Source organism: Rhineura floridana, chromosome 2 (assembly GCF_030035675.1).
Source record: "Rhineura floridana isolate rRhiFlo1 chromosome 2, rRhiFlo1.hap2, whole genome shotgun sequence".
NCBI classification, from domain to species: domain Eukaryota; kingdom Metazoa; phylum Chordata; class Lepidosauria; order Squamata; family Rhineuridae; genus Rhineura; species Rhineura floridana.
In genome coordinates, this window is record NC_084481.1 from 93,086,307 (window position 1) to 93,112,516 (window position 26,210).

At 45.4% G+C, this 26,210-nt stretch overlaps 2 protein-coding genes across 6 annotated transcripts in view; one reads left to right on the top strand and one right to left on the bottom strand.

Moving 5' to 3' along the window:
• STK16 (serine/threonine kinase 16) overlaps nt 1-5,534 on the top strand; it is a 17,076-nt gene extending 11,542 nt beyond the window's left edge. For all 4 annotated transcript variants that reach the window (XM_061609383.1, XM_061609382.1, XM_061609384.1 and 1 more), the window contains exons 4-8: nt 2,761-2,894; nt 3,188-3,308; nt 4,224-4,319; nt 4,484-4,605; nt 4,689-5,534. In XM_061609383.1, coding sequence (XP_061465367.1) covers nt 2,761-2,894; nt 3,188-3,308; nt 4,224-4,319; nt 4,484-4,605; nt 4,689-4,827 — 612 coding nt within the window. In that variant the 3' untranslated portion in view covers nt 4,828-5,534. The remainder of the gene's footprint in view (nt 1-2,760; nt 2,895-3,187; nt 3,309-4,223; nt 4,320-4,483; nt 4,606-4,688) is intronic.
• Nucleotides 5,535-11,043: 5,509 nt separating this feature from the next.
• On the bottom strand, nt 11,044-19,560 carry LOC133376715 (tubulin alpha-4A chain). 2 transcript variants are annotated; one of them, XM_061609380.1, is made up of 4 exons: nt 19,451-19,560; nt 13,776-13,998; nt 13,089-13,237; nt 11,044-12,082 (listed from the first exon to the last, which is right to left on the bottom strand). In XM_061609380.1, the coding sequence occupies exons 1-4, from the start codon at nt 19,451-19,453 to the stop codon at nt 11,111-11,113; spliced, it is 1,347 nt and encodes a 448-aa protein (XP_061465364.1). In that variant the 5' UTR covers nt 19,454-19,560; the 3' UTR covers nt 11,044-11,110. The 2 variants fall into 2 exon arrangements, with proteins under 2 accessions (XP_061465364.1, XP_061465365.1); XM_061609381.1 differs by lacking the exon at nt 19,451-19,560 and adding an exon at nt 19,269-19,369.
• Between the last annotated feature and the right edge of the window lie 6,650 nt (nt 19,561-26,210).

Sequence of the window (26,210 nt, forward strand, 5' to 3'; positions counted from 1 at the left end):
ACAGGATAGATGGGGAGGGCCATGTTTGTTACATAACTACAAGTGTTTTCAGCTTTGTGATGTTATGGCCTATGTATACATGGCAAAGGACAAACCAAGGGTAAGTATGGGCAAAGGCTACTATACTGGTTTGGAAGAAATAGGGGTCTGAGCTCATGAAGGATGTTTCTCTCTTACTCCCACTAGTGCTTCACCCATCCTTTTAATGTCAGGATTAAGTAGCACAACTTAAAGGATGGTCAGACAAAGGTTTATTACACATGAGAGATTTTTATGAATATAGACAGCCCTTATCTATGGAGCGACTTATCACTAAATTACAAGACTTACCTGTTAATTGGATTCACTTACATCAGATCCATTATTTTATAACCAACCAAGCTAATAGAGAAATGGTTACAAGAGACCTCACACATTTTGAGCATTTAATTGTAGAACGTGAACGCTCAACAACAGTTTTGAACAACAAATTAACAAGTTCTTTCAGTGCATTAAAAGACTTATGGAAAGATGACATTGGTCAATCCATGCAAGACAATGCCTAGGCCAACTTATGGGACAAAGAGCCTGTAAAATCAATCTCTGCCATCGTCAGGGAGCGCTCATTGAAATGGTTTCACAGGTGGCATCTAACCCTACTAAGGCTTGTTCATATAGGAGGTATAACTGTTGGAGAGGTTGCAGTCAAAGAGGTTCATACATGCACATGCTTTGGGAATGTCCAAAGGTGACTGCAAAATCAACAGGAGAGGCCTCCCAACGTGGAGAGTTCCACAATCTGGGCACTCAACTGAAAAGGCTCTGTGCTACGTCCCAGCCATCTGAACTTCCAATGACAACGGGGCATGGAGCAAAGCCTCAGGTGAAGAATATTGTGGGTCAGCAGGCTCATATGTCACTCCTACAAATATTCTAATCCCAGCTGTTCTGAATGTTATAGGTAAGCACTTTTAATTGTCCCTGGAAATGAACTGGTAATCCATGTAAACTGAGTTATATACTCTGAAAAACAAGCCCCAGACAACACTGCAATGCATCCTATGTGAGGCTGCATCTTAAAAGTGTTCTCAGACTTCATCTAGTACAAAATGGTAGCCACATTTTGCACTAGATGAAAACACTTTTCAGAGGTAGCCCCACATCTGATGCATTGTAGTAATCTGGCCTGGAAGCTGCCCAGGCATAAATGCAAGGGTGCAGCTTTGCACCAGCTGAAGTTGTACACAAGCACTCCCGGCTACAGCTGCTACCTGTCAGTCCAAAAGCAAAGCTGCATCCAGGAGCAACCAAGACTGTGAGCCTGGCCCTTCAAGAGGAATGCAACCCCATGCAGAAAAATACTGTATACCTAATCCAAGATTGGCTTTCCTCCTAACAAACAGCACTTCTCCCTTGTCTAGATTAAGTCTCAGTTAATCCACATCCAGTTCATCATTGGCCTCTGGGAATAATTCAGAGTCTCAGATGGAAAGGAGAAACAGAGTTGGATGTCATCCGCATATAGATTGTATCCAGTCCCAAATGCTTATATGACCTCTCCCAGAGTTTCATGTAAATGCTGGATAATTTAGGATGCTCAGGGATAGCATCTCCTTTCTGGCTGCCAGAGCCTAGGATCATACTGTATTCTCCCTGACTTCTGCTGGACCAGATGCCAGCGATGTCCTCTGGAGGCCTCCACTGGAAAAATGTTTGCACTTTCTGCTTTTACAGACTTTGCTACTTCAATTTGAAAGGATTTGGTAACAGCACATGAGATTCTGTGACAACCACCACAGTATTGGAAAGATCAGAGAGTCTGATTTGGTTTTTCTCTAGGCATCCCTTAATGGGATGGACAGGGCAGTGCCCTGTGAAGCCAGCTTAGACCCTCCAGTATCCATTCCTTTCCTAAACTCAAGCCCATGTCAGTAAGCTGAAAACAAAATATGCCTTTACTCAACTGCTGTATCTCCCATATTTCTGCTACGCTTGCATTTTTGCCCTAATAGAGATTTTCACAGCAATAGTCACCTAAAAACTGCAGACCCCATAAGAACATAAGAAGAGCCTGCTGGATCACGCCAGTGGCCCATCTAGTCCAGCATCCTGTTTGCACAGTGGTCAATCAGGTGCCTGGGGGAAGCCCGCAAGCAGGACCCGAGTGCAAGAACACTCTCCCCTCCTAGGCTTCCGGCAACTGGTTTTCAGAAGCATACTGCCTCTGACTAGGGTGGCAGAGCACAGCCATCACGGCTAGTAGCCATTGATAGCCCTGTCCTCCATGAATTTGTCTAATCTTCTTTTAAAGCCATCCAAGCTGGTGGCCATTACTGCATCTTGTGGGAGCAAATTCCATAGTTTAACTATGCGCAGAGTGATAGGACAAGTTCAGAGCTAGATGCATGGTAGCCCATAGTAAAGCAGAAATGACTGCTCACCAGCCTCTTGGAATAGCTAGGCAGTTAGCATGGCTTCAAGGCTGTCACCAGACTCTGTCCAAAGAAACCTATGTTTGCTTCTCAGTGATACTGGGATGGGGATGAGGACAGAAGTAATGAGGAGTGATATGTCACCCTCTAGGAAATCACTTCCTTCAACCCTGTGCAGTTGGAGGGTTTATATGGCATATGGACTTGTGCCTAATGCATTAAATCAGCCTTAGGCCTGTTGAGCCATAGACTCTGATGCCCACTAATAGACAATCTCCTCCTCATCCAGTAAATTTGGTGATAATATGTGTGATCCCAGTCACCAATATGCCTGGGCTTCTCTTTGCAGAGAGGGACCCTTTGGCAGGAGGTTGAAATTCTGAAAGATAAAGGTGCCTTCATGCCTGAGGAGCGGATCCTTGCCATCCTTCATGGTATCTGCCGAGGCCTGCAGACCATTCATAACAAGGGCTTTGCACACAGGTGAGAACCCTAGAATACATGGGGCATTTACACAGATAGAACAAACAACATGCGTGGGGAGTGTGGAGGAAGTAGGTGACCGGCTGTAGGTTGGTGTTGAGGGCATTGACAAATAAGAGTTTGCAAAGGTAAAGGACCACATTTTGGCATGTAGCATCACTAGTGGTATTTTCAATAAGGGGAAGTCCAACACTGGGGCCTTAAGGGATTTAAAGTTGGTTTCAAAGCAGGAGCAGAGCTTTGATGGCCCTGTGATTGGACAGATCAATAATATTTTACCCTTCCTCTTCCAGAGACCTGAAACCTACAAATGTGCTGCTAGATGATGAAGACCAACCACTGCTGATGGACCTGGGCTCTATGAATCAGGCACGCATTGAGGTGCAGAGCTCACGGGAAGCCATGACCGTTCAGGTATGAGGGCAGCCTGGTGAAAGGAAATGGGAGAATAGCTGCTTCCAACAAAGATGAGAAAGAGCCTTCTAAATTACATAAATTGCAAAAGTCAAAAGTTCAGACAGACATTCCCTCAGTACTCAGTTTAACAGAGGTGTGAAAGGGAATGTTAACAAGTGGTGATCTCAGTTGTGCATGCAAAATGATAGGTATGATACTGTGCAATCTTTTGTCCTGCATTCTGAAAAACCTCCATAAAGGAAAGAGCCATAAGCCCAGTGGCATAGCATATGCTTTGCATGCGCAAAAACCTCACATAGTAGGGAAAGATGGGAAAGACCGCTGCACAAAACATCAGAGGGAGACCTCCAGAATAGACAAAAAGATGGACCAATGATCTCAGTCTGTATGCTTCATATATATGTTTCAGAAGCTACCTACTCTTTAACCAAAGTCAACATAGGTTGGATCTCTAAAAGACTAACCAGCCCCAGCCCTTGGTCTGATAAGGAACTTACAGCAGGTTTTCCCTTCCTCCTAGTGTAGTTGTGGTGGCAACAAGAGGCAAGCAACTAGGGAAAAAAGAAGCCTACAGCAGGGCATTAATTCAGAAGAGATGTTGATGATGATTATAGTTAAACCATACATCATTGTAAAAAGATGGGCCTGTGGGTAGGAACAGAGCCTGAAGTTTCTTTCTTTCTCTGCTAGGCGGTGGTCTTGATGAGTCTTTCCTACCTATTTCTTTTAACATTGCTGTCACTACATCAACAAGGTCTTTGCTGCTGCTGTTTTCTTATAACAGCCAGTAGGTATTGGAGGAATATTTCAGAGGGAAAAAGTTAGGATTGAGAACTTCTGTTCTTACACCTTACACACATTGCAGTTGAGGCTAAGTTCTGACTTTCCCCCTGCTCCCAACTTATCTCACAGGACTGGGCTGCCCAACGCTGCACCATCTCATACCGAGCACCTGAGCTGTTCACTGTTGAGCGTGAAAGTGTTATCGATGAACGTACTGACATCTGGGTAAGGGTCTTCTGTTTCTGTTTAGAAAACCTATTAGTCATCTACTCAAGGAATGCAATACCCTGGTTTGTCCCTGGGTAAAAGGAGGGAGATCCGGTCCTTGTGGTGCCTTATCATTCTAAAGCCAACCTTCTCCTCCATATCCTCACCTTGCCTCTGGTTAGTCCTTAGGCTGTGTTCTGTACTGCATGATGTTTGGCGAGGGGCCTTATGACATGACCTTCCAAAAGGGGGACAGTGTGGCCTTGGCTGTGCAGAATCATCTCAATGTGCCCCAAAATACCAGGTAAGGAGTTGCTGCATGGAAGGGAGAATTATGGCTGTCCTTGATCCAAGACAGACCTAATGCAAAGTGCCTCTGAATTTCAGGTACTCCCCTGCCTTGGAACATCTCCTCTCCTCTACAATGGTGGTTAATCCCCAGGAGCGCCCATACATTGCTGACATCATCTGCCAACTTGAAGCAATACAGCCACCTCCCACTGGACAGGACATCACACGGATCTGAGCCCCACAGTGTGTGTAGTAAATTTGGGGCAGCAAAGGAGCTGAAGCCCAGGTGGGACCTCCAGAAGTTTAAAGTAGACTTGACAAGGCTTCATTGTGTTTCTATTCTGTGCCTGCCTCTTTCCTTCAGAAACTCTTCCACAGTGGGGCCACCTCCTGCCTGGAACTCGCTGGAAGGTTCTCCTGTTATCCTCACTGGTGGCCTAGCATGCACTCCATGCATGTTACTGGGATTCACCTGTTCTGTAGGTGATTGTCAGCTCCCTCCTCAAAGTAGCATGATTTTGCTGCAAGGGACCAAGATACCTCAGCATCGGGTGGAAAAGATGCCCAGCTTTTTATACCCAGTTACAACTTCTAGCTGAATTATTGAGAAGCTGGTTTCCTGTTTGTTTTGATGCAGGCGTGTCCTCAGTGCCTGTCTGTTAAATAAAATCTTCATACTCATGTTACAAAAGGAGTCAGGCCTGAATGGAGGCCAGACTGATAGGAACTCTATATTCCCTAAGATGCCAATAAGGAATAGAGACGAGACCAGAGTACCACAAATGTTTGCCTTTATTGAACCTTTGCAAAGGGAGGGCCACTCTTAAGTGACTCTCCAGAATTGCTGACAGCCATCATATTTATAGGCTATAGATGCGTCACATACATATCATTAGAAATGCATAGCTAATCAGAAATACATCATTGTTTGATTTCTCAGTATCTGTCTATTCTGGTCCACTTCTCTGTTCTCCCTCCAAACTTCCTCTATCCTTGACCTTTGGTCTGGTAAGCTGGGAACAACATTTTTAATTGCAAATGAAGCTGATAAGCAGAAAAACTCCCGTACTTTTTCATAAGGGAGGCAAGCATATGTTTCATTTAACATTATTTGATTTTATTCCACTATAACATTTTAATTTTAACTCATTACAACATTTGCCCCTCAGATACTTTCTTAATTTCTAAAATAAGAAAGTATCTTCTTAATTGTCAATGGTGGCATAAATGTTTCCTTCTCCAGTAATAACTGCTTGGGGGGCATAAACAGTGTGGTTCCATACCTCTTCATGAGATGGTGCCATTTCAGTATAATCTCCCTGTATCTCATGCAAGGCTAGTTGCTGATACATCATTAGCTGGGCCTTTCTTTTCAAGACCCGAATAAGCATGCCAGACACACAGGATATGATACATGGTAAGCACATAAGAATAAGGAATATAATGCAGCCAATAACAAAGAGATGCTTCAGCCAGGCCCAGTTTGGCAGCCAGCTGGTAAGCCAATCCCAGCTTAGGCCCTTCCATTGCTGGTCACCCACATACGCCGTTATTTCTGCATTCCACTATAACATTTTAATTTTAACTCATTACAACACTCAGCTCATCAACATCTTTAGTATGTGGTTTGCAAGTTTCTAAACCGCTACGGGTGGGGTGGAGCAGAACAAAGAGGGAAGTGAACTGACCATGGTGTTCCCTCACCCTCTCCTTATACATTTGGCTACTTCTTGTACACTAGCTACATCTTCTTGGCCTAGAAAAGCGGCACTGTGTATATTTGCATGTTTTATATACTTTATGCTACAGCTGCTAATTATTCAGAGCTGAAAAGAGCTGTGTAGGGTAGGAAATCATGTCTGCCCCTTGCAAAGCATAGTCATTTCTAGAGTGGTAGCCATGTTAAGGCTGTTGCAGCTGAAACACCAAAGAGTCTTGCAGCACCTTGGAAACCAGTATTTTTTAGGGCATAAGCTTTCATAGATAATCCTTTCATTAGAAGCAAAATGCAATAACATGGGGCACATATAAACCCCAAGAGTCTTGAAATGTTTTTCATAGATGAAATCCAAATACGGTATGCTGCATTTGTTCTTGGTGCTAAATTTCTGTATATGTGGGACAGAATGCACTTGTCATCCATCAGGCACATTAGCTGCGTGTTAAGCAGCCAGGGTGGCAGTTGCTCTTGACAAGAAAGGGAGGTTCACACCAAGGCCACCTGAAAGGAACACGTATGCCCGTACCTCGTCCACCACCCATTGTGAGAGTAGATAAAGATAGCAGCTCCTAGTCTGAAGATCCCTATGCTACGTAGCCCATGTATAGTCAAAGCAGAAATGGCAGAGGAGGAAGAGAGGGTTTGCTCTGTGTGCCTGGTATGAAAGAAGGCATAGTTTTCAGAGGCCTTGCCAAATCTGACTTGGGGCCAGCACATTTTCAGGTTGGGTGTAACCATTTCCCTGCCCCCTAGCAGATGTAAACCTCCAGGAAGAATGAATAAGTACTTTGTGTAGAGAAGCAGCAGGCAGTAGAGGGAAAGCAAATATTTTTCACCCGGAGTACCTAAATTCTACCTCCCAATCATTCTCACCAGGCATTTATCTTTAAAGCCCTTTGTCTAAGGCCACTCACCCCTCATAAGAACTGAAACACCTAAAGTGTTAGGCAAGGTATGTATCCCAACAGGCTCACAATTTGAAGGGGGGGGGTAGGAGAGGGCACAAAAGAGAGACGACTTCAGGAGAACATGCACCAGTCTTTGGAGAAAGGCTGAATTGTACCTTTCCAGGCTTCTCAACCATAAAAACCAAACTCATCAAGGGATATGTATATTCCACACAGTGAAGGGGACAGAAGTGGTGGCAGACTGAAATGCAGGGAAGGCTGTATTATTCACTCAAGGCTGGGATGGTATTAACTTTTAACAAGATTTCAGCATGCATGGGAGACTGCAGGGGATCATCCTCTAAGCCACATTGGATACCCAAAGGAAGTATTGTAACAGAAATCCAGAATTCAATCCCTACATGTGCATAAAGTTTACCTTTGATGGTTTGGGGCAAATGACATCTAATCTACCTTACAAAGCTGGTGTGCAGCTAAAATGTCAGTCGGCATTTTGAGGAAAGGGTGGGGAGATTTGTTCTGTAATAGCTTCATGCCCTACTTCAATCTTTAGAATTGATATTTTTTTTATAAAAGGCAGCTTTTGCCAGAACATATGAGACAGTATGGAATCTCCAGAGCCAAGAAAGTAGGTCCACAGAGTTGCTCACAGTCAGTGACCTTCCTCACTTTTAATTGTCCCATTCTTGTTTGTTAAGGTCATTCACTTTTCTAATCCTTATTTAAAGTTTTGTACCAAAGAATGGGGGGGGGGGAGGATATCCTAGTATTTAATAAATAAATAAATAAATAAATGTGTGATTTGAATGCATACTTCAGAGGTTGCCAACCCTTCTGGGCCAGGGGGCACATTACAAATTTTGAGAGTGCTGAGGATACCGGTCACAAAATGGCTGCCATGAGGGCATGGCATAATGCAAAATGAGAGATTACAGTCATTGCTGATTCTCTGTCTCCCTCCTCCTCACTCCCCCCGAGACAACCTCATGTTTACCTGTATGTTTGCAAGCTCGATTCAAGGTGCTGGTTTTAACCTATAAAGCCTTACATGGCTCAGGACCACAATACGTGATGGACCGCCTCTCCCGCCATGAATCCACCCGTACACTACGCTCAACATCTAAGGCCCTCCTCCGGGTGCCTATGTCAGGACCCTTCCTGTCAGGATCCCACCTCAGGCCACCACCTGCTAGGACCCCTCCTGTGGCTACCGCCTTGTCACGGTCCCACCTCAGGATCCTGGTCTTTAAATGGTTCTCACCGGCTCTAGCAAAGATCTCTCAAGATCCCACTGCTAAGCAGCACCACCAGTTACTCCCTGTAATTCAACATTGCCTTGAGACTGTGCCTTAGTCTTGGGGCTTTTTAGTTTAGAGAAAAGGCAGGTCAGAGGAGACATGATAGAAGTGTATAAAATTATGCATGGCATTGAGAAAGTGGATAGAGAAAAGTTCTTCCTCATAATACTAGAACTCGTGGACATTCAAAGAAGCTGAATGTTGGAAGATTCAGGACAGACAAAAGGAAGTACTTTACTCAGCGCATAGTTAAACTTTGGAATTTGCTCCCACAAGATGCAGTAATGGCCACCAGCTTGGATGGCTTTAAAAGATTAGACAAATTCATGGAGGGACAGGGCTATCAATGGCTACTAGCTGTGATGGCTGTGCTGTGCCACCCTAGTCAGAGGCAGCATGCTTCTGAAAACCAGTTGTCGGAAGCCTCAGGAGGGGAGAGTGTTCTTGCACTCAGGTCCTGCTTGCGGGCTTACCCCAGGCACCTGGTTGGCCACTGTGAGAACAGGATGCTGGACTAGTTGGGCCACTGGCCTGATCCAGCAGGCTCTTCATATGTTCTTGTTCCTGGCCTATTGATACTTTGTGTCTGGGTGCACTTGCAGGCCACAACCCCCCTGTATCTTTGTGCCTATAAAGAATACAGCCCTGGGTTGCTCTGGATACCTGATGTTACACTATCTCTTCACCGCTGCCACCACTGATACCGTTTCCCAACCTTGGTATATGCCCTGCCCACCCTTCTGGTCTGTGTAACCCAGCCAAGGATCAGGCGTTCTGGTAAACCAAGAAATATTTATTTATATACACAGGGAATAACAAGATTACTTAAAGGTATTGTCAACAAGCATGTGGTTTCATAAGCTGCGTTACTCTTTATGTTTCTAGCCGTCAATAACCTGCTTCACTACCACCCTAATCCAATCCAGCCCACAAAACCAACTCCAACCTCCCTCAGAACTCCCAACAGAACCAGCTAATCACCCCCATTCTAAACTGTCATCCTCTCATTTATACCTTCAGACCCGCCTTTCCCAACCAGTGTGCCTCCAGATGTTGTTGGACCACAACTCCCATCAGCCTCAGCCAATGCTGATGGGAGTTGTGGTCCAACAACATCTGGAGGCACACCGGTTGAGAAAGGCTGCTTCAGACACTCAAATGCTCAGCCAATCATAATACAACATTATCCAGCATTCCAGCCCATGTACTCCCCCCTCTCACTCAGTCTACTTACCATATATACTCTAATAAACCCGCACTTACCATATTTACAGTATTATAAATACAGGGGCATCACAGCCTACTCCGAAGGAAGCTCCGAGGATGGCAACAAGGGAGAGGGCCTTCTCAGTGGTGGCCCCCAAATTATGGAATGATGTCTCTGACGAGGTGCGCCTGGCACCAACACTGTTATCTTGTCAGCGCCAGGTCAAGACTTTCCTCTTCTCCCAGGCATTTTAGCATGTGTTTTCAAATTGTTTTTATTTTTTTTAATTGTGTTTTTAAATTGTTTTTGTGTTTTAAATTGCTGTAAACCGCCTAGAGAACTTCAGCTATGGGGTGGTATATAAATGTAATAAATAAAATAAATGAATGTCAGGTATGCCCCACTGGTTCCGACTGTGGAGATACAGCTGTTAAAGGCACAAGAACCCTGTTTTTCCCAATGCCAATCCTAAAACAAACTCTAGGCTGCCATCCTGCACCCACTTACCTGGGAGTAAGCTCCGTTCAACACAAAGACTTACTTCTGAAGTACACATGTATACCACTGCACTGTCGGTTAATTATACAGTGAGTGTTTAATGAGTTCCTGGACATCAGGAGGCATGCCTAAGTCTCTTTGCAAAGTTTTCACATTTTTCATTTGGGGAGGGGATTCTTTAGCATCCACCCAAACTTATTGTGTAGTATTTGCTGCAGATAACAACTGGGGGTAGCTGATCTCAGATGAACCCAAAAGAGGAAAGATGCATTCTGGTTTCTAGGGGGAAAAGGAAGGGCAAACTATGGAAATGCCAAAGTCCTCTAGAAAATAAGACAGAAGCTAGAAACATGCACTAAAGGGGAGGGGAAACAGCATCTCTTAATGACCACAGGAATTCCTATTGCCTGATATCCAAACAACTCGCTTATCAGTCACAGCTCTGACTTCACTCACTGGCTAAAAATGTTGATAGGTGGGAGCAACCAGGCTGGTTCATTTGACAGAAATCTCTTAGAAGGATGCCTGTACATTTTGATTCACTAGATACTTTGAAAAAAAGTAAGCTCAGTCTGGGGGCCCTGCCTTGGGGCACCTGCAAAGGTCTTCATGTGCACCACTTTGGCAACCCCCAGCATACATTTTCTTGGACACATTTGATGTAAGAAATGCACCTTCTCTTTTTTGCATCCCTCCAGCTGCAGGGCATGGAAGGAAAAGACTATCACTACTGCATGGCACTGAGGAATGATTGCATTAGACTGCTCCATCAGGATGGAGCAGCCATAATCCTGGCCAAGAAAGAGGCATACCACAGAAATTCAGATTAAAATCAAACGTACTTTAATGAAAAGGAAGGTCCATCAGACAAAGTAGGGCATCTATAGTTACTCTTCTCCCTCCTCTTCATCCTCATATGAGTCAATGCCCACCTCTTCATAATCCTTCTCCAGCGCGGCCATGTCTTCTCGTGCCTCAGAGAACTCCCCTTCTTCCATGCCTTCCCCTACGTACCAGTGGACGAAGGCCCGCTTGGCATACATCAGGTCAAATTTGTGGTCCAGGCGGGCCCAGGCCTCAGCAATGGCAGTGGTGTTGCTCAGCATACACACTGCCCGTTGCACCTTGGCTAAGTCTCCACCAGGAACTGCAGTGGGGGGCTGGTAGTTGATGCCCACCTTGAAGCCTGTGGGGCACCAGTCCACAAACTGGATGCTGCGCTTGGTCTTTATGGCAGCAATAGCAGCATTGACATCCTTGGGCACCACATCACCCCGATACAAAAGGCAGCACGCCATATATTTGCCATGGCGGGGGTCACATTTCACCATCTGATTAGCAGGCTCAAAGCAAGAATTTGTGATCTCAGCTACAGAAAGCTGCTCGTGATAGGCCTTCTCTGCAGAGATGACTGGAGCGTAGGTGGCCAGAGGGAAGTGGATGCGAGGGTAGGGCACTAGGTTGGTCTGGAACTCTGTCAGGTCTACATTGAGAGCCCCATCAAAGCGCAGGGAGGCTGTGATAGAGGACACAATCTGGCTGATAAGGCGGTTGAGGTTTGTGTAAGTTGGGCGCTCGATGTCCAGGTTCCTGCGGCAGATATCATAGATGGCTTCATTGTCCACCATGAAAGCACAGTCTGAGTGCTCAAGGGTGGTGTGTGTGGTGAGGATGGAGTTGTAGGGCTCCACCACAGCTGTGGAGACTTGTGGAGCTGGGTAAATAGCAAATTCTAGCTTAGACTTCTTGCCGTAGTCAACCGAGAGCCGTTCCATCAGCAGGGAAGTGAATCCTGAGCCAGTGCCTCCCCCAAAGCTGTGGAAGACAAGGAATCCCTGGAGTCCTGTGCATTGGTCAGCCTGTTGAGAGACCCCAGAATAAATTGATGCTAAATATTAGTTAGTTTCTCTCAGCCTGCAGTTAAATATACTGTTCTGACCTAGGAGACTCAGCAGAGTATCTATTCCTTCATCCATAAACTTCAGATTTTTTTAGACTTCATTTAGCTGAAGTCTGCAATTATCTGGTTGCTTAGTGACAATATTTCCTTGTTCTGAGAGACAAGGCTCCTCCCACTCCCAGTTCTCATGAACAAACCCATGCGTGGTATTATCTCTCTCTCTCACTCACAATCTAGAAGAGCAAGTAGCTCTTAAAGGTTAGGAGGTGCTATGTTACCTTGTACTTGTGGCACTGAACTGTGTGCATGAGACTACCCCCTGTCTCCTCTGGGTGGGGATGGGGTGGTGAAAAGTATCCTGGCAGCACAAGTATGATCCTTTCACTTCATGCAAAGTGCCCAAGAAGGGAAGAAATGGTGCTGCTTCCTCACTTCCAGGGGACCCCTGAAAGACTGAAAGATCGTGTTCACACCCTGCCCTTGCATGCCACTAAGGAGGACGAAAGACACCCATGTGACTACCTTGGTCCCTTCTGCTGTCCTACATTCAGATATGCTTCTGACAACAGTAGTCACTGAGGGAAGGAGAGGCAATGAGAAGTGAGTAGGCAATGAATCTGAGGGGAGGAGACAGCACAGTGAGTGGATTCTTAAGAAACTGAGCTGTGTGCTGGGGTGGGCAGAAGGCAGAGTGGGTGTCTAGGAGGGCCATTGAAGAGGCAGGCTGGCTGGCTAAAGCAGTAATAAAAAAGTGATAAGGACCTAAGGAAACAATGAGTGGTGGAGGCAAACAGAAAGTAGAACTGGGGCAACTACACATTGTGCCTAACGTGGGGGACCTTTTTCAGCTTGGGCTGCATTTTCTCATGGGAAACCTTTCGGGGGCCCTTGCCAGGGGTGCATTAAACTAATGACAAAAGTGGGTAGAGCTGGATTTCCATTCCCATCCCACACCATGATTATACCAGTTTCCGGATCCTGTCCAGCACTATATCAATGATCTCTTTGCCAATGGTGTAGTGCCCACGAGCATAGTTGTTGGCAGCATCTTCCTTGCCGGTAATCAGCTGCTCTGGATGGAAGAGCTGGCGGTAAGTGCCACCACGGATCTCATCTGGAAAAAGAGGTGGGGATGCCAAATAAATTCTCATTATGATAGATTTTTCAATGTAGCGAGCAAGCTGAGGACCTCAGAGGCATCTACCAAAATGGAAAGAGTGATTGGGTACAGTTCAAATGCCTCAGAATCTCACGGGACCCAAAATACTCTTGGAATTCACTGCCCAAATCACTATGCTAGCATGTGAAATATAGTGTGCATCTCTGGCCAATTACTAGTTCTGATGGACCACCTCTAAGAGAATTGAGTCAGGAGATGGCAAGTCAAGCTCCTCCTCCATTACATGCTGCCAGATCCCATTGCTACAGCTGCCACTCATCCACAGTCCTATAGGTGGTCAATTCCAGAGCAAGATTACATACCACAGATGTAAATTTGGCCTAAGGACTACCAGCTACTGACCTAGTGTTCAAGGATTCCTTCGCTTCTACAGGGTTTGAATACTTGCCTCGCCCTGCCCTCCCAATAGCGAGCACAGAACTCTGCCCAAACCAGAGAGCTTTTAAGGCCTAGATTGCTCATATGCACTCACCAATCACAGTGGGCTCCAAGTCCACAAAGACAGCCCGGGGCACATGCTTTCCAGCTCCAGTTTCACAGAAGAAGGTGGTGAAGGAGTCATCCCCTCCTCCAATGGTCTTCTCGCTTGGCATCTGTCCATCTGGCTGAATCCCATGTTCCAAGCAGTAAAGCTCCCAGCAGGTGTTGCCCATCTGCACGCCAGCCTGGCCGACATGGACTGAGATACACTCACGCTGTGTAGAGAGGAAGAGACTTGTGAGCCTTCTTTAGCAGAAAGGAGATGGAACGGAGTAGAACCACCAAGAGTGAAGGATTCCAAGCCATGGACCATAATGAAGCAAACACATGGCAGCTTGTGCACACTTATTGGCAGGAGAGGATTGTTTTGTTTTTAACAGGACCATTTGTTCAGCTGCATACCCTTGCAATTCAACAATCAGCAGCAGTCAACCTTTTGGGTGAGTGCGTCTGGAGTATTTCAGTGTGGCATTTTAATAAACACTTTGTGCAAACCAACCCCAAGTCTTGGTGTGGTTTTGCCTCTAGTCTGGCTACCTATGCTCCAAATTGTTACAGAAAGGATATGGCCCTCCAGATGCAGCTGGATTATAACTCCCATTATCCTTAACCATTAGCCATGCTGGTTGGGGCAGATCTGGAATCCATGAGCATCTTGAGGGCTACAGATTCCTAATCCTCCAGCTACAGTGCAGGGTGGCAGAATCATCTGTTTCTTAAAATGTAGTGCTAAAGCACATGGGAGGGTGAGAAGCTCAGCTGTGCATTAAATTGAGGCACTTCAATCTATCCCTTATATATTAACACTGATGCCATTTCAGAATTTAATGCGACAGTGACTGAAGTGAACTGCACATGTAGCAGCATAGTTAAGCAGTCTGTTGCACACCAAAGCCACAGAGGAGTTACCATAAACTGCCACTCTGCACACTTCCACAAAACAATACATCCTCAAAATACACACACATTCATGCCCACACTCTGCAGTTTACAAAAAATGCATACAGGTCTCTTCAACGTGCTTCTCTCCCCTGCTCTACACAGCACACACACACACACGCACACACACACACACACACATTTATTCTATGCATTTCATAGGCTGGCATCCCTCTGCATTCCAGCACCATGCAACCTAGGGAAACACATCAGGGCAAAACATGAGCATGAATAATCAATTCCTTCTCTCTGTCCCCAGGGCAAAGGTGCCTGAATCCACACACAGGTGACATCCAGTCACCGCCAAATTGGCAGCCAAGACAATGACGATGGCACCGCATAGAGCTCACTCCCCCTGAATCAGATCTGAATGGTCAGAAGCAGTTTGCAAACAGCATGTTTATGAAGGCTAGCACAGACCCACTGAATGGGAAGCAGAAGGAACCAGGAAGGACTGAGAATAGTTGCCCACCACCTCCACAAACAGATCTGTGGCCCAAAAGCCAACTCTAGGGTTGCTGGCTGAAACCTGCCCTGATCTAACTGCAACCCCACCATTAGAAGTCATCATCACATCATTACGGAGTGTAGAATGTAGTGGCCACGCAGGCAACAGTCCAAGAGAAAATTGCCAAAGAGCTCAGGTGGCTGGCCAGTTTATGCCAGCTGGAGCTCTGTGGGTCACACAATCACAATTTAGGTCAGGGAGGGTAGCTGTTTACAGAGCCATCCAGCCTGTTGGGCAACTCAGCCCATGGTGTTAGCTATCTTCTTGCTGTGACAACCTTGATTCACTGCCAGCACTCAAGCTGAATGGGCCTGGGAAGACATAGAACACTGTGCTTTAAATCAGAACGGTCACCTCCCACTCCACATCAAGATATTATCCCTATCCAATTCAGAGAGAAGAACTAGTGAGCTGTTCAGAGCAAGTAATATTGGTAGAGCTGGAAGAGGCTAAGACTGAAAAAAGCAGGAAAGCTACATGTCAGGAATGGGAAGGAGGGGGAATCCTCCCTTGGTAATGGGGTTCCCTGCCTACAGTAACTGGCTACAGCTTTAACACCAGGACTTTACTGATGTGGCAAACCTGTGTCCAAGCTGTACTACTTCAGATGGCAGATGGGGAAAATCATAAGATTAACTACTCCATCATAAGCATTCTTCCACTTAAAAATGGAAATGGACTGCCTTCAAGTTGATCCCGACGTATGGTGACCCTATGAATAGGGTTTTCATGTTAAGTGGTATTCAGAGGTGGTTTTACCATTGCCCTCCTCTTAGGTTGAGAGGCAGTAACTGGCCCAAAGTCACCCAGTGAGCTTCATGGCTATGCGGGAATTCGAACCCTGGTCTCCCAGGTTGTAGTACAACACTCTAATCACTACACCACACTTAGAAACTAGATAATGGGGGAAAGGATAAGCTTGTTTTCAGCAAGAACTAGGCCTCCTGAGACCATCTCTATTAAGTAACATATGCCATGTGAATCTAACACAGAGTCCCTTTCACCAAAACTTCACCCATCTATGGTGGGAAAATGCAAGCCTGACAGCACTCACTCTGGGCATTACTACCAAGGATGACAGCACTCACTCTGAGCATTGCTCTGGAATGCACATTTCCCATAGAAGAGCATGGGCTATAGCCCATTGCTTCCATTTAGAAGGAGTACAAGTGGAACCACCAGGTCAGATCAGTGCACACACCAGTAGGACAAACCATCCAACCACTGCCAAATTGGAACAGTCATGTTGGGACAAAGATAGCTACCACAGAGGTGACATTCCATCCAATAAAATCATGACCAAAGTTTTGCTGCTCTTGTTAAGAGTCTTTTCCCCCCATACCACTCAGCCTCCCTGCCTCATTGAAGTACTTGCTTCCTTCTGTCCCCCCTGGACCAGAGATCCTCCGATGGAGCACTTCTGATGGTTCCCTACACCCTGATGTTCAGTGAGCCTTCACTAGGGACCAAGTGTGACAAGCCCTGTCCTATGAAATTCCCCACCAGTAGAGGTTTAACAAGAACCTTCCCTCCCTTCTTTCAGACATCTTTTGAAAACTATACTGTTTTGGCAGGCCTTTACAATATGACTGGTCTCTTTTTAACCACTCTGTACTTATTGATGTTTATAATGTTTTATGGATCCTTTTTGCAGATTTTATTTTATATCTTGCATACTACCTTCATATATTTTTATGAAAGTACATATTATACGTAAATAAATAAATGAACAAATTTATTCTTGCACTCCCAAGGGAGAGTTTGTCAGACATCTGCACTGTGTTTACACTTACAACACTAGCTTTGGGAAACTGGTGCATTGCAGCAAGTAGCATCAGAGGCAATGCCACAAGTAAGATTTGGTCACATTCCTAATTATGGTCTAAAGTAGAAATAAGATTTCAGACATGACGTTTTGAAATCAAGTTTTAAGTTCCAAAGACTCAACTCAATGAGATTTTGTTCAGAGTAAATATGAACAGGATTGTGCTCTACATCTTAAGTATATTTGTACCTTCTTGTAGTAACACCCCAGAACAACCTCTTAAAAACCAAACAAGTGCATCTTGCCCATAATTGATAGGCATCTTGGTTGGTTAAACAGTTTGGCTAAGAGTCAAGAGCATGCAAGTTTCAGGACTATTTTGGTTCTGGTATGTTACTGTAAGAAGGATGAAGATATAATTAGTGAGCTTTTCTGTGTAAAGTTACAAATTCTTATGCTTCAAGAACAGACATCTACTTTTTGCACCCCTTTTTTAAAAAAATCCTAACTCTTAACAGCATCCACAATGGACAATACTTCAACTGCACAAGGAAGATACAACTTTACATTTCTGCAAACACACTGAGAACAATATACAATAGCTAACTTTTGTAAAGTTGATGGCTAAAGAGAAACTAACTGAGCATAATAGGTGCGAGGCAGCAAGTACCAGGTTCAAGTTTCTCTTTTGCATTAGGTGGTCTTCAACAAGCTTTTATCTGATCTTCAACTTCCAATATAGGAATTCTGACCTTCCTTACAGAGTTGGTAAAAGGGTGACTGAGTGACAACTTTCAAGCTCTAAGCTGACCATAATACAAACCAACTAGGTAAGATCAGGTGAACTAAGCCCCTCTCCCTTCAGATGCACCTTGTCCGTTGACTAGTCAGATGTGAAGATGTGGCCAAACTCATTCCTCTGCTGCTGAGGCTCAAACACCAAATCCCTCCCTCAGTTTTTGCTCTGCTATAGGCTTCCCGGTGCTGATAGCAAGCACTAGAATGGAAAAGCACCAGAGCCACCGATACTGTACAGATGGGGGCCAAGTAACAGGACGAGAAAACTATTAGTGGCTGGCAAAGCAGTGTTTTGTGGCAAGGAATGTGTAGTCACGAAAGCCAGCCGGTTCTGAACCCCTCCCAAGGGACAGAGCATTCTCTTGAGTGGCGCCTTACGTCGGGTTCCTCGCACTTCCCGTTTCGAAATTCAAATTAAAACTCCGACTATTGGGTAGCTAGAATGAACATGCGATTTTTAAAATGGCTCTCTTCCGCCTTCCCCTCAGAGGCACATTCAAAAATGACGCAGTCCAAGTTCAGGAGAAAAAGCAGTGCGTCACTAGTGAAAACGCCCCGGCGGCCTCCAGGGAATCGGCACCCGGAGCTGGGAGAACGAGTCTAGCTACTAGAAAGCGCCAGCACCCCGATCTGCGAGGCTCGCCTGGGGTGGTACTGGGGCGGAACTGGGGCTGACAACGGACGCCAGCTTCCTGCTCATTCAGACGTCCAGCCTGGAACGGCTAAATATAGGAGTCCCTCCCTCAAAGTGAGAAGATTCCCCCGAGATGAGACGGGAGATGCGAATACCTACTTTGGAAGGAAGCCAGCCGCCAGCCCAACTATTTCCAGCCCTGGGATCTAGCTGGAAGCGGAGCGCCCTGGCCCAACTCGCCCTTCCTGCTACCTGCCTATTAATAACTTCCTGCCCCCACAATCCGTGTGCGATGGTCGGTTAGAAATGGGTACATTTGCTGCACCACTCTTCAGAACGCTCCCACTAGAATATTCCCTCCGCTCCTCCATGCCATCGGGAGGTGACAGCTCTTGAAAGTTGCCCACACCAACTTCCTTAGCTCTCTTCTCGTCTTCCGCATGAGTTCGCAGCCTGCTCCTCAAAGCCAGCTGTCCCTGTTCGTTGCACCAACGTGGCTATAAGGTAACCGCCGAGAGACTGAGCGCGCACAGGAGTAGATCTGGGCAGCCAGCCAAATACTATCAGAGGCAAAGGCTAGGCCTGCCCGATCCTGTTATGTGGCTGCTCCCCCACTCCTTCCACACGTGCATCACGCCTGTCGGGTAGCTTCCGTGTCCTACAATGCGGACCTCGGGGGAAGTTCCCTGGCCATCTTGCTTCTCCACCTCGCACATAGGCCTGGCTACACCTTCGCCATATTTCTGTGGGAAGGGGAGTACCGACTCCTGACCCCAAGGTCATGCAACAGACGGGCACCATCCTAGCTAGGACCCAGAATGACCCCCCCGCCCCAACCTACATGGGCCGGCGCCTCAAGACACCTGCCACGATAGGTGCCAGGTAATTGCGCGGACGCGCAGAGTGGAAATTGCGAGCCAGGAGATGGAAGACGCGCTTTCCAAACCAGGAAAAGATAGCGAGGCTTGCTACTGTAGCAGTCAAAGTTCCCACACGCAGCTCCTTAGCCCCTGTCCCCCTCACCATGATGTGGAACGGCGGGGCTGAGACCTCACGCTGAGTCGGTGCGACGGAGTCTCTGTGAGAAGCAGCTTCGCCTGTTATAACCCGCCTTGCCGCAGTGGGTTTATAAAGGAGGGGGAGGGGCCTCCGTAGAAGAGGGGGCGTGCCTAAAAGGTAGCCACTCCCTAGCCCTTCTTTGTTTAAGGGAGGCTGCAAAGAAAACTAATCATTTCCGAGGTGGGTGCTCCATCTACAAACTGCAAATCTCGGGTCGTCGTGCTAACTCTTTCATCACCAGACAGAGCAGGAGGAACCGAGTAGGAGTGGCTAGAGAGCGTGCTAGGTAGGGCGCTTAGAAGCAAAAGAGGACCGAGCTTCTGTAGCTGCAATTCATATAGAAGAGGACATTTTGGAAGCTGCAGCTTTAGGAAGAGGCGCATGCCAAAAATCTCCTCTTCTAAACAGCAATTAAAAGTATGAGACCTACACCCACGGGTTTCTCCCCACCCGGACTCCTCTGCATCTGGTCCCCTTAGTGGTAGGATGACCTATTTTTGTAATAGACAGAGAAGTTCAGTGTTTTAGCAGCTGCTTGACAGGCAGAAATCAAAAGGTGATTTTTTTTTCATTGTGGCATCTTCATGTTGGGAAATGTTTCATCTGTTTACTTCTGCCTGTCATATAGTTGTGAAAGGTACTCATCAATATCTGAATGGGTTCTAATGGCTTGATTCATAAGAAAGTGGTATGCACCAAGTGGGTACATCTCTATGGGTTAGAAATGTCATTGCTAAACTATGCTTAACCTCTGGTATAATTGTGAAGGCATATTAATGGTCTGTGGCATTGATTTAGGGCAGGGGTAGCCAACACCTCCAGGAGTTTTGGACTCCATGAGCCCCAGCCAGCATAGCCAGTGGTCAGGAATTATGGGAGTTGTAGTAACAACATCTGGAGGACACTGTATCGGCTGCCACTGATTTAGGGCTGTACTAGGAGACTGACAGAGCTGGATTTTTCTTACATCAAGTTTGGAGAACCTTTGGCCCTCCAGATGTTGCTGAACTACAACTCCCATCATCCCTGTCCTTTTGCCATACTTGCTAGGGCTGATGGGAGTTGTAGTTTAGCAACATCTGGAGGGTCAAAGGTTTCCCATTTCTCTCTTATGTCAGAGACGGGAGAGCAGGTAAGAGACTCAAGAAAGTGCTGATGTCATCATTAGGATTAGATGCAAAAAAGACAGGGCTCCTGCACTTTTAATAGTTGTGTAGAAGAGGAAATTTCAACAGGTGTAGCTGAAATTCCTTCTCTACATAAATATTAATACATAATATTACATAATATTAATCATGGACTACATAAATGTGTCCAGATCTCTTCCAGTGTAGGTTTGCAATATTACTGCCAGTTCCTTGCGAAACAGTGCAACACGCCTCTGAGTAAACTATGCATTTATTTACTTAAAACATTCATATCCTACCTTTGCTCAACAAACCCAAAGTGGCTAACAGTGTAAGTAAGGGTGACCTGGTGCAAAGGAGAATACGGCTTCTGTACCCATAATTTTGCAGAAGAGGGAATTACAGCAGATGTAGCTTGTCATGCAGGCTATACCTGCTGAAATTCCCTCTTCGGCAAAACGATCAAAAGATGCAGCAGCCCTGCCTTCTTTTTCTCCTGGTCACCCTAAACATAGTTGAATCAATAATTTAGGCTGATAAATCATACACATTGTATCCAGATGTTGCTGAACTACAACCCCCATCATCCCTGGCCATTGGTCACACTTGCTAGGGCTGATGAAAGTTGTAGTTCAGCAACATCTGGAAGGTCAAAGGTTCCCCACTCCTGTCCTATAAGCCCCACTGAAATAAATGGGACTTACTTTTGAATATACATGTATAGGATTGTACTATTAACCATTTAAAAAGGGTGACAAGAATACAGTTGTAATAAAACACTAAAACAGCAGAGAAAAAGATTTTAAAAATGAACAATCATCAAAAATAATTTAACAGCAATTAAAACTATTTCAAAAAGGGAATAACCATTTTATGGCCCAAAAGCCTTCCTAAAAAAAGAAAGATTTTGACCATCCTTCAGGAGGCCATTAGACAGGGGAGGGAACTCCAGAGCCTGGGTGCAGCCACTAAAAAGGCCCTGTCCCTGCTCCCAACTAAGCATATTTCTGAGGACCCTGGGGCACACAAGGGCCTCTGATGATGATCTCAATATGTTCATACAGAGGAAGGCAGTCTTTAAGATATCTTAGTCCTGAACCTAAAGGATTTTAAAGGTCATCACCAGCATTTTGATTTGGGCCTGGAAATAACCTGGAAGCCAGTTCAACTGTTTCAATAAGGGAGTTACATGCGACCCCTGTTAACAGACCAGTCACAGGATTCTGGACCAACTGCAGTTTCTGAGCACTCTCCAAAGGCAGCCATATATGAAGTGCATTGCAGCAATCTAGTTGTGATGTAACTGAAGAATATGCTACCCTGGCCAAGTCTGCAGTCTCCAGGAACAGATTTAGTTGTGCACCAAAGTAAGTCAGGCAAAGGCGCTCCTGGCCATATCCAAGTTCCTGAGTACCCAAGGATTGGGCTATGTATATTGGGTTATGCCTAGTGTTCAGTTGGTCAATTGTGCACAGAAGGCAGACAACTCTTGAGGAACGGACCTGGAGAGGGAGGACCTGGCTCAGTGCCAGCAAAATGACACCGGCTGGGAGATCAAGGAAGATGCACAGACATCAGAACTATACTAGGTGCAGCTTTTTTCACAGACAGAGCTGCAATAATGGTAACAAGCCACACCTGAGACTTTTATTTATTACCACCATCCTCTGCACAAAATACAGGAGCTGTTCAGGCAGAGACAGGACTTGAAAACCAAAAAGCAAGGATAGGGCAAGCCTCTCCTGCCCAGGATGCCTTGTTCACTAGGGTTAGCCCTAGCCCCCAGGACTGTAGAGGCCCCTCCTTTCCCTAGCACCTTTACTCAGAACATTGCCTGTAGAGATGACAGGCCTAGGCACGTGAGGCATACCTCTTAGGCATTTCCATCTGTGCCTGCCTGGACAGGCAACCTTTGCTCAGGATTCTGTCTCTGCAGGAAATACGTCCTGCTAAAATGAACCAAGCCTGACTTGGGAACCTAAGAAAGGCACCACCAGGTTAGTGGTAGCAGTTAGAAATTCTACAGTTAAAAAAAAGCAGGTCTTGAAGAAGCAAAGCCATAAATCTGATGCATTTGGGAGCCCAAAAAGAAGATGAAGGGTGCAAGGGAGGAAGGAGCCGTCTAGAAGAGATACAGAAGCCCATCAGTTGGAGGCAATCCAGGCCCATAGCCAGGAAGGCTAGACCCCCCCAATTCTGCCCCCCCATTTTTTAAATAAAAATAATTAAATTTATTATGAAAAAAATCACCCCCTACTTTTTAAGTGCCCCTCCCTGAACTTTGAGGCTGGTTGTGGGCCTGGGGCAATCTGCTGAAGGGTGTCAGCAAAGTTGGGTATGCAGGTTTGTAGAATTAGGCCCCTGCCTAGCATGCCCAAATACATAGGGCAGGCCCTTCTGAGGGGACCAGTCAGGGACATATTTGCAAGTCTTCATCCTGGTATCAAGGATGATATCCTCAAATTTCAGCCTTCCAGATTAGCCAGATCACCCAAGTCCAACAGATAACAGCCTTAAACCCCTCTTTGAAGTAACTGAGGCATCATACACATACCAGTCCTCCAGTCCATCAAGCAGTTTTTCAGGTAAGCCATGTCCAACGAAACCTGAACAGAAGGGGGGGAAAGGATTTATTAATTAAATCCCTTTAGAAGCCACAACTAACTCAAGAGGAAGGCAGTAGAGGAGCAGGCATATTGTTTCAGAAATGCTCCCCATCATCCATGGAGCAGCTGCAGGAAGGCAAGCATGCAAAGTGAAGGCATCCTTGAATTGCATAGTTTGAGCCACTCAGGAGCTGCATTCCATATGTGGGCTGTGCTCTCCTCACCTTGGGCTTGGCACCTCCTTTTCTGTTTTCCCCTACTTTAGCAAAAAGTCTGCTGTTCACAGACTCTGAAATCATTGCCCACGTAGTGCTGTGGAGAATACAGAGTGATGGCAGGGAGGACCAGCATGATCAGGGGGAAGATTCATAGGGACCTTCAGATTTTCCTTGTGGCTATGCTTTGTGTTGCCTTAAGCTGCTGCCTCGGACAATAACAATGCAACTATTAATCTTATCTTCCCCACCCCTACCCCCACATTAAATGTTCTATAACCCTAACCCCTAGAGAGCCAGTGTGGTGTAGTGGTTAAGGTGTTGGACTACGACCTGGGAGACCAGGGTTCGAATCCCCACACAGCCATGAAGCTCACGGGGTGACCTTGGGCCAGTCACTGCCTCTCAGCCTCAGAGGAAGGCAATGGTAAACCACCTCTGAATACCGCTTACCCTGAAAACCTTATTCATAGGGTCGCCCATAAGTCGGAATCAACTTGAAGGAGTCCATTTCCTTCCTTTCCAACCCTAACCCCCACTTCTCCTTTCTGTGTGTATTGCATCATGCCCAGCGACTACTCTTTCTGAAATATTTCACAGTAACGATTTGCAAACAGATCACGGGGAGAGGATGGAGCAAGCTTCTTTCACTGTCTATAGGGTTGACCTTCCCTGTTCTCCAGCAGCCCAGTCTTTATGGTAGGGGTAGCCAATGTGGTGCCTTCCTAATGTGGTGAACTACAACTTCCATCAGCCCTAGCCAGCATGGCCAACAGCCAGGGAGGATAGAAGTTGTAGTCCAAAATATCTGGAGGGCACCACATCGGCTACCCCTACCTTATAAGGTTCAGTGAGACTTAGTTTCTTCCATATAACCATGGACAGGATTGAAGGCTTGGGCTGCAATCATCCACACCCTCTCCTGGGGAGTAAGCCAGTAAGCACCCAGACTGGGGGGGCTAAAGAGATCCAGAAAGTGGATAAATAAACCATATTTCATAAAGACGCCACAGACTCTGCTGACCTTCTTTCCAATGAAACCAAACCCCTGGGTAAGCGCAGGGACCCTTATTTATTTATTTTATTTATTATTTTATTTATATCCTGCCCTTCCTCCCAGCAGGGAATCTCTCACTACTCGGAGATTGGGATGGGGCACAACACCCCACTGAACTCAGTGGGACTTAGTCTGAGCAGATGGGTGTAGGATTGCACTGTAACTCTTTCATTCTCTTGCATTTAGTGGCAGGATAGCGATGGCCTGCATGGTTGAATTTATTTGCTTATACATGACAGGTTGCTTTTGCCTAGCAATACAGAATTGGGTTTGTATGGCTGTATCTAAAATATTAATACCAAAGTTAATAAAATTAAGAAAAATGTCCAACTTTAATCTCAAGCCATTTATTCTATATATATATGGAATATATCAAAATATCAACTGATATAGCCAACAATGTTGTAACAAACCAAATATTACATTAAAAAATCCTTAGATAATAGACCAAACTCATTTCTACCCTGAATGGGGCTTCTTTAGTTGTCAATATAGATACAATATATGATTCAATTTTGTCACTACATAAACAGTTTGCTGTTGTATCACACCATTATATAATGACCTATACAGAGAAAAATATAATGAACAAATAAGCCCACCAGAACTGAAAAAAACTAAATGTTTAAACTTGTTTGTATACTACACATCTGTCTTCTCCTGAGAATATATATCCTTTGATGGATCTTGAATTATCATGTGGTTTTTACCCAATATGAAAAAAGGTATTTAGTTCAGAATTGTCCAAATTTAATGTGAAGTGATACCTGTAAATATATTACCATGGGCACTCCTATTTACAGTGCTTTTTCCAAATAGGAATTCTCTCATAGGTCAGCCAACAAACAGTATATTGGGTGGCTCAAAGTTTGCTTAATATAGAGCCCAGCCCAAGTGTTATACTAGCTTTTGCCCTGTCATGCTTAAAGGGCTATTAAAGGGATAATAAATCACAAATCCTAATCTTCCAGGAACACCCCCCCCAAAAAAATCAACATGTTCTTAGATATCAATTTTGAAGTTGCTGAATAATTTATCACATCACTGTCCAGTTGATCTCTTCATTAAGTCCATGTGGTAACACTGTATGCCGCCCTGGGCTCCTACTGGGAGGAAGGGCAGAACATAAATCTAATAAATAAATAAATACATACATTTAATGTGTATATCCAGTACAGTACCTTCTGCATATGTAACTGTTGTCCTGTTTATGTTTATCTTTCCAGACAGAAAAACTGTAGAGCCTCCTGGTCATGTCCAAATTCTAAAAAGTATGGCACCATGGGGGCTTGTATCCTTCTCCTCTTTATGTAGCTTTTATGTTCAGAAATCCAGACTTATAGTATATAGGATTGTACTCTCATTCTCTTGCATTTAGTGGTAGGATAGCGATGGCCTGTATGGTTGAATTTATTTATTTATTTATCACGGGTTTCTTTTGCCTGCCGTTCCCCAAAAGCAAGCATAAGAGAGCTTCCAATAAAAAACTTTAAGAACAGCAATATAAATAGCAAAACAAAAAAAAAACACATCAAAGACAAACAGAACAATACCCGGCAACAAGAAAAACATTATAGATTGAAAGCTCGGGGGGAAAACTGGCACCTGAAAAAACAGAAAAGTTATAAGGTCTAGGTCACAGGTGGAGAACCTCAGGCCTAGGACCTAAATGCGGCCCTTCACACTTTTCCATCTGGCCTTTGGGACTCTCTCCAGACC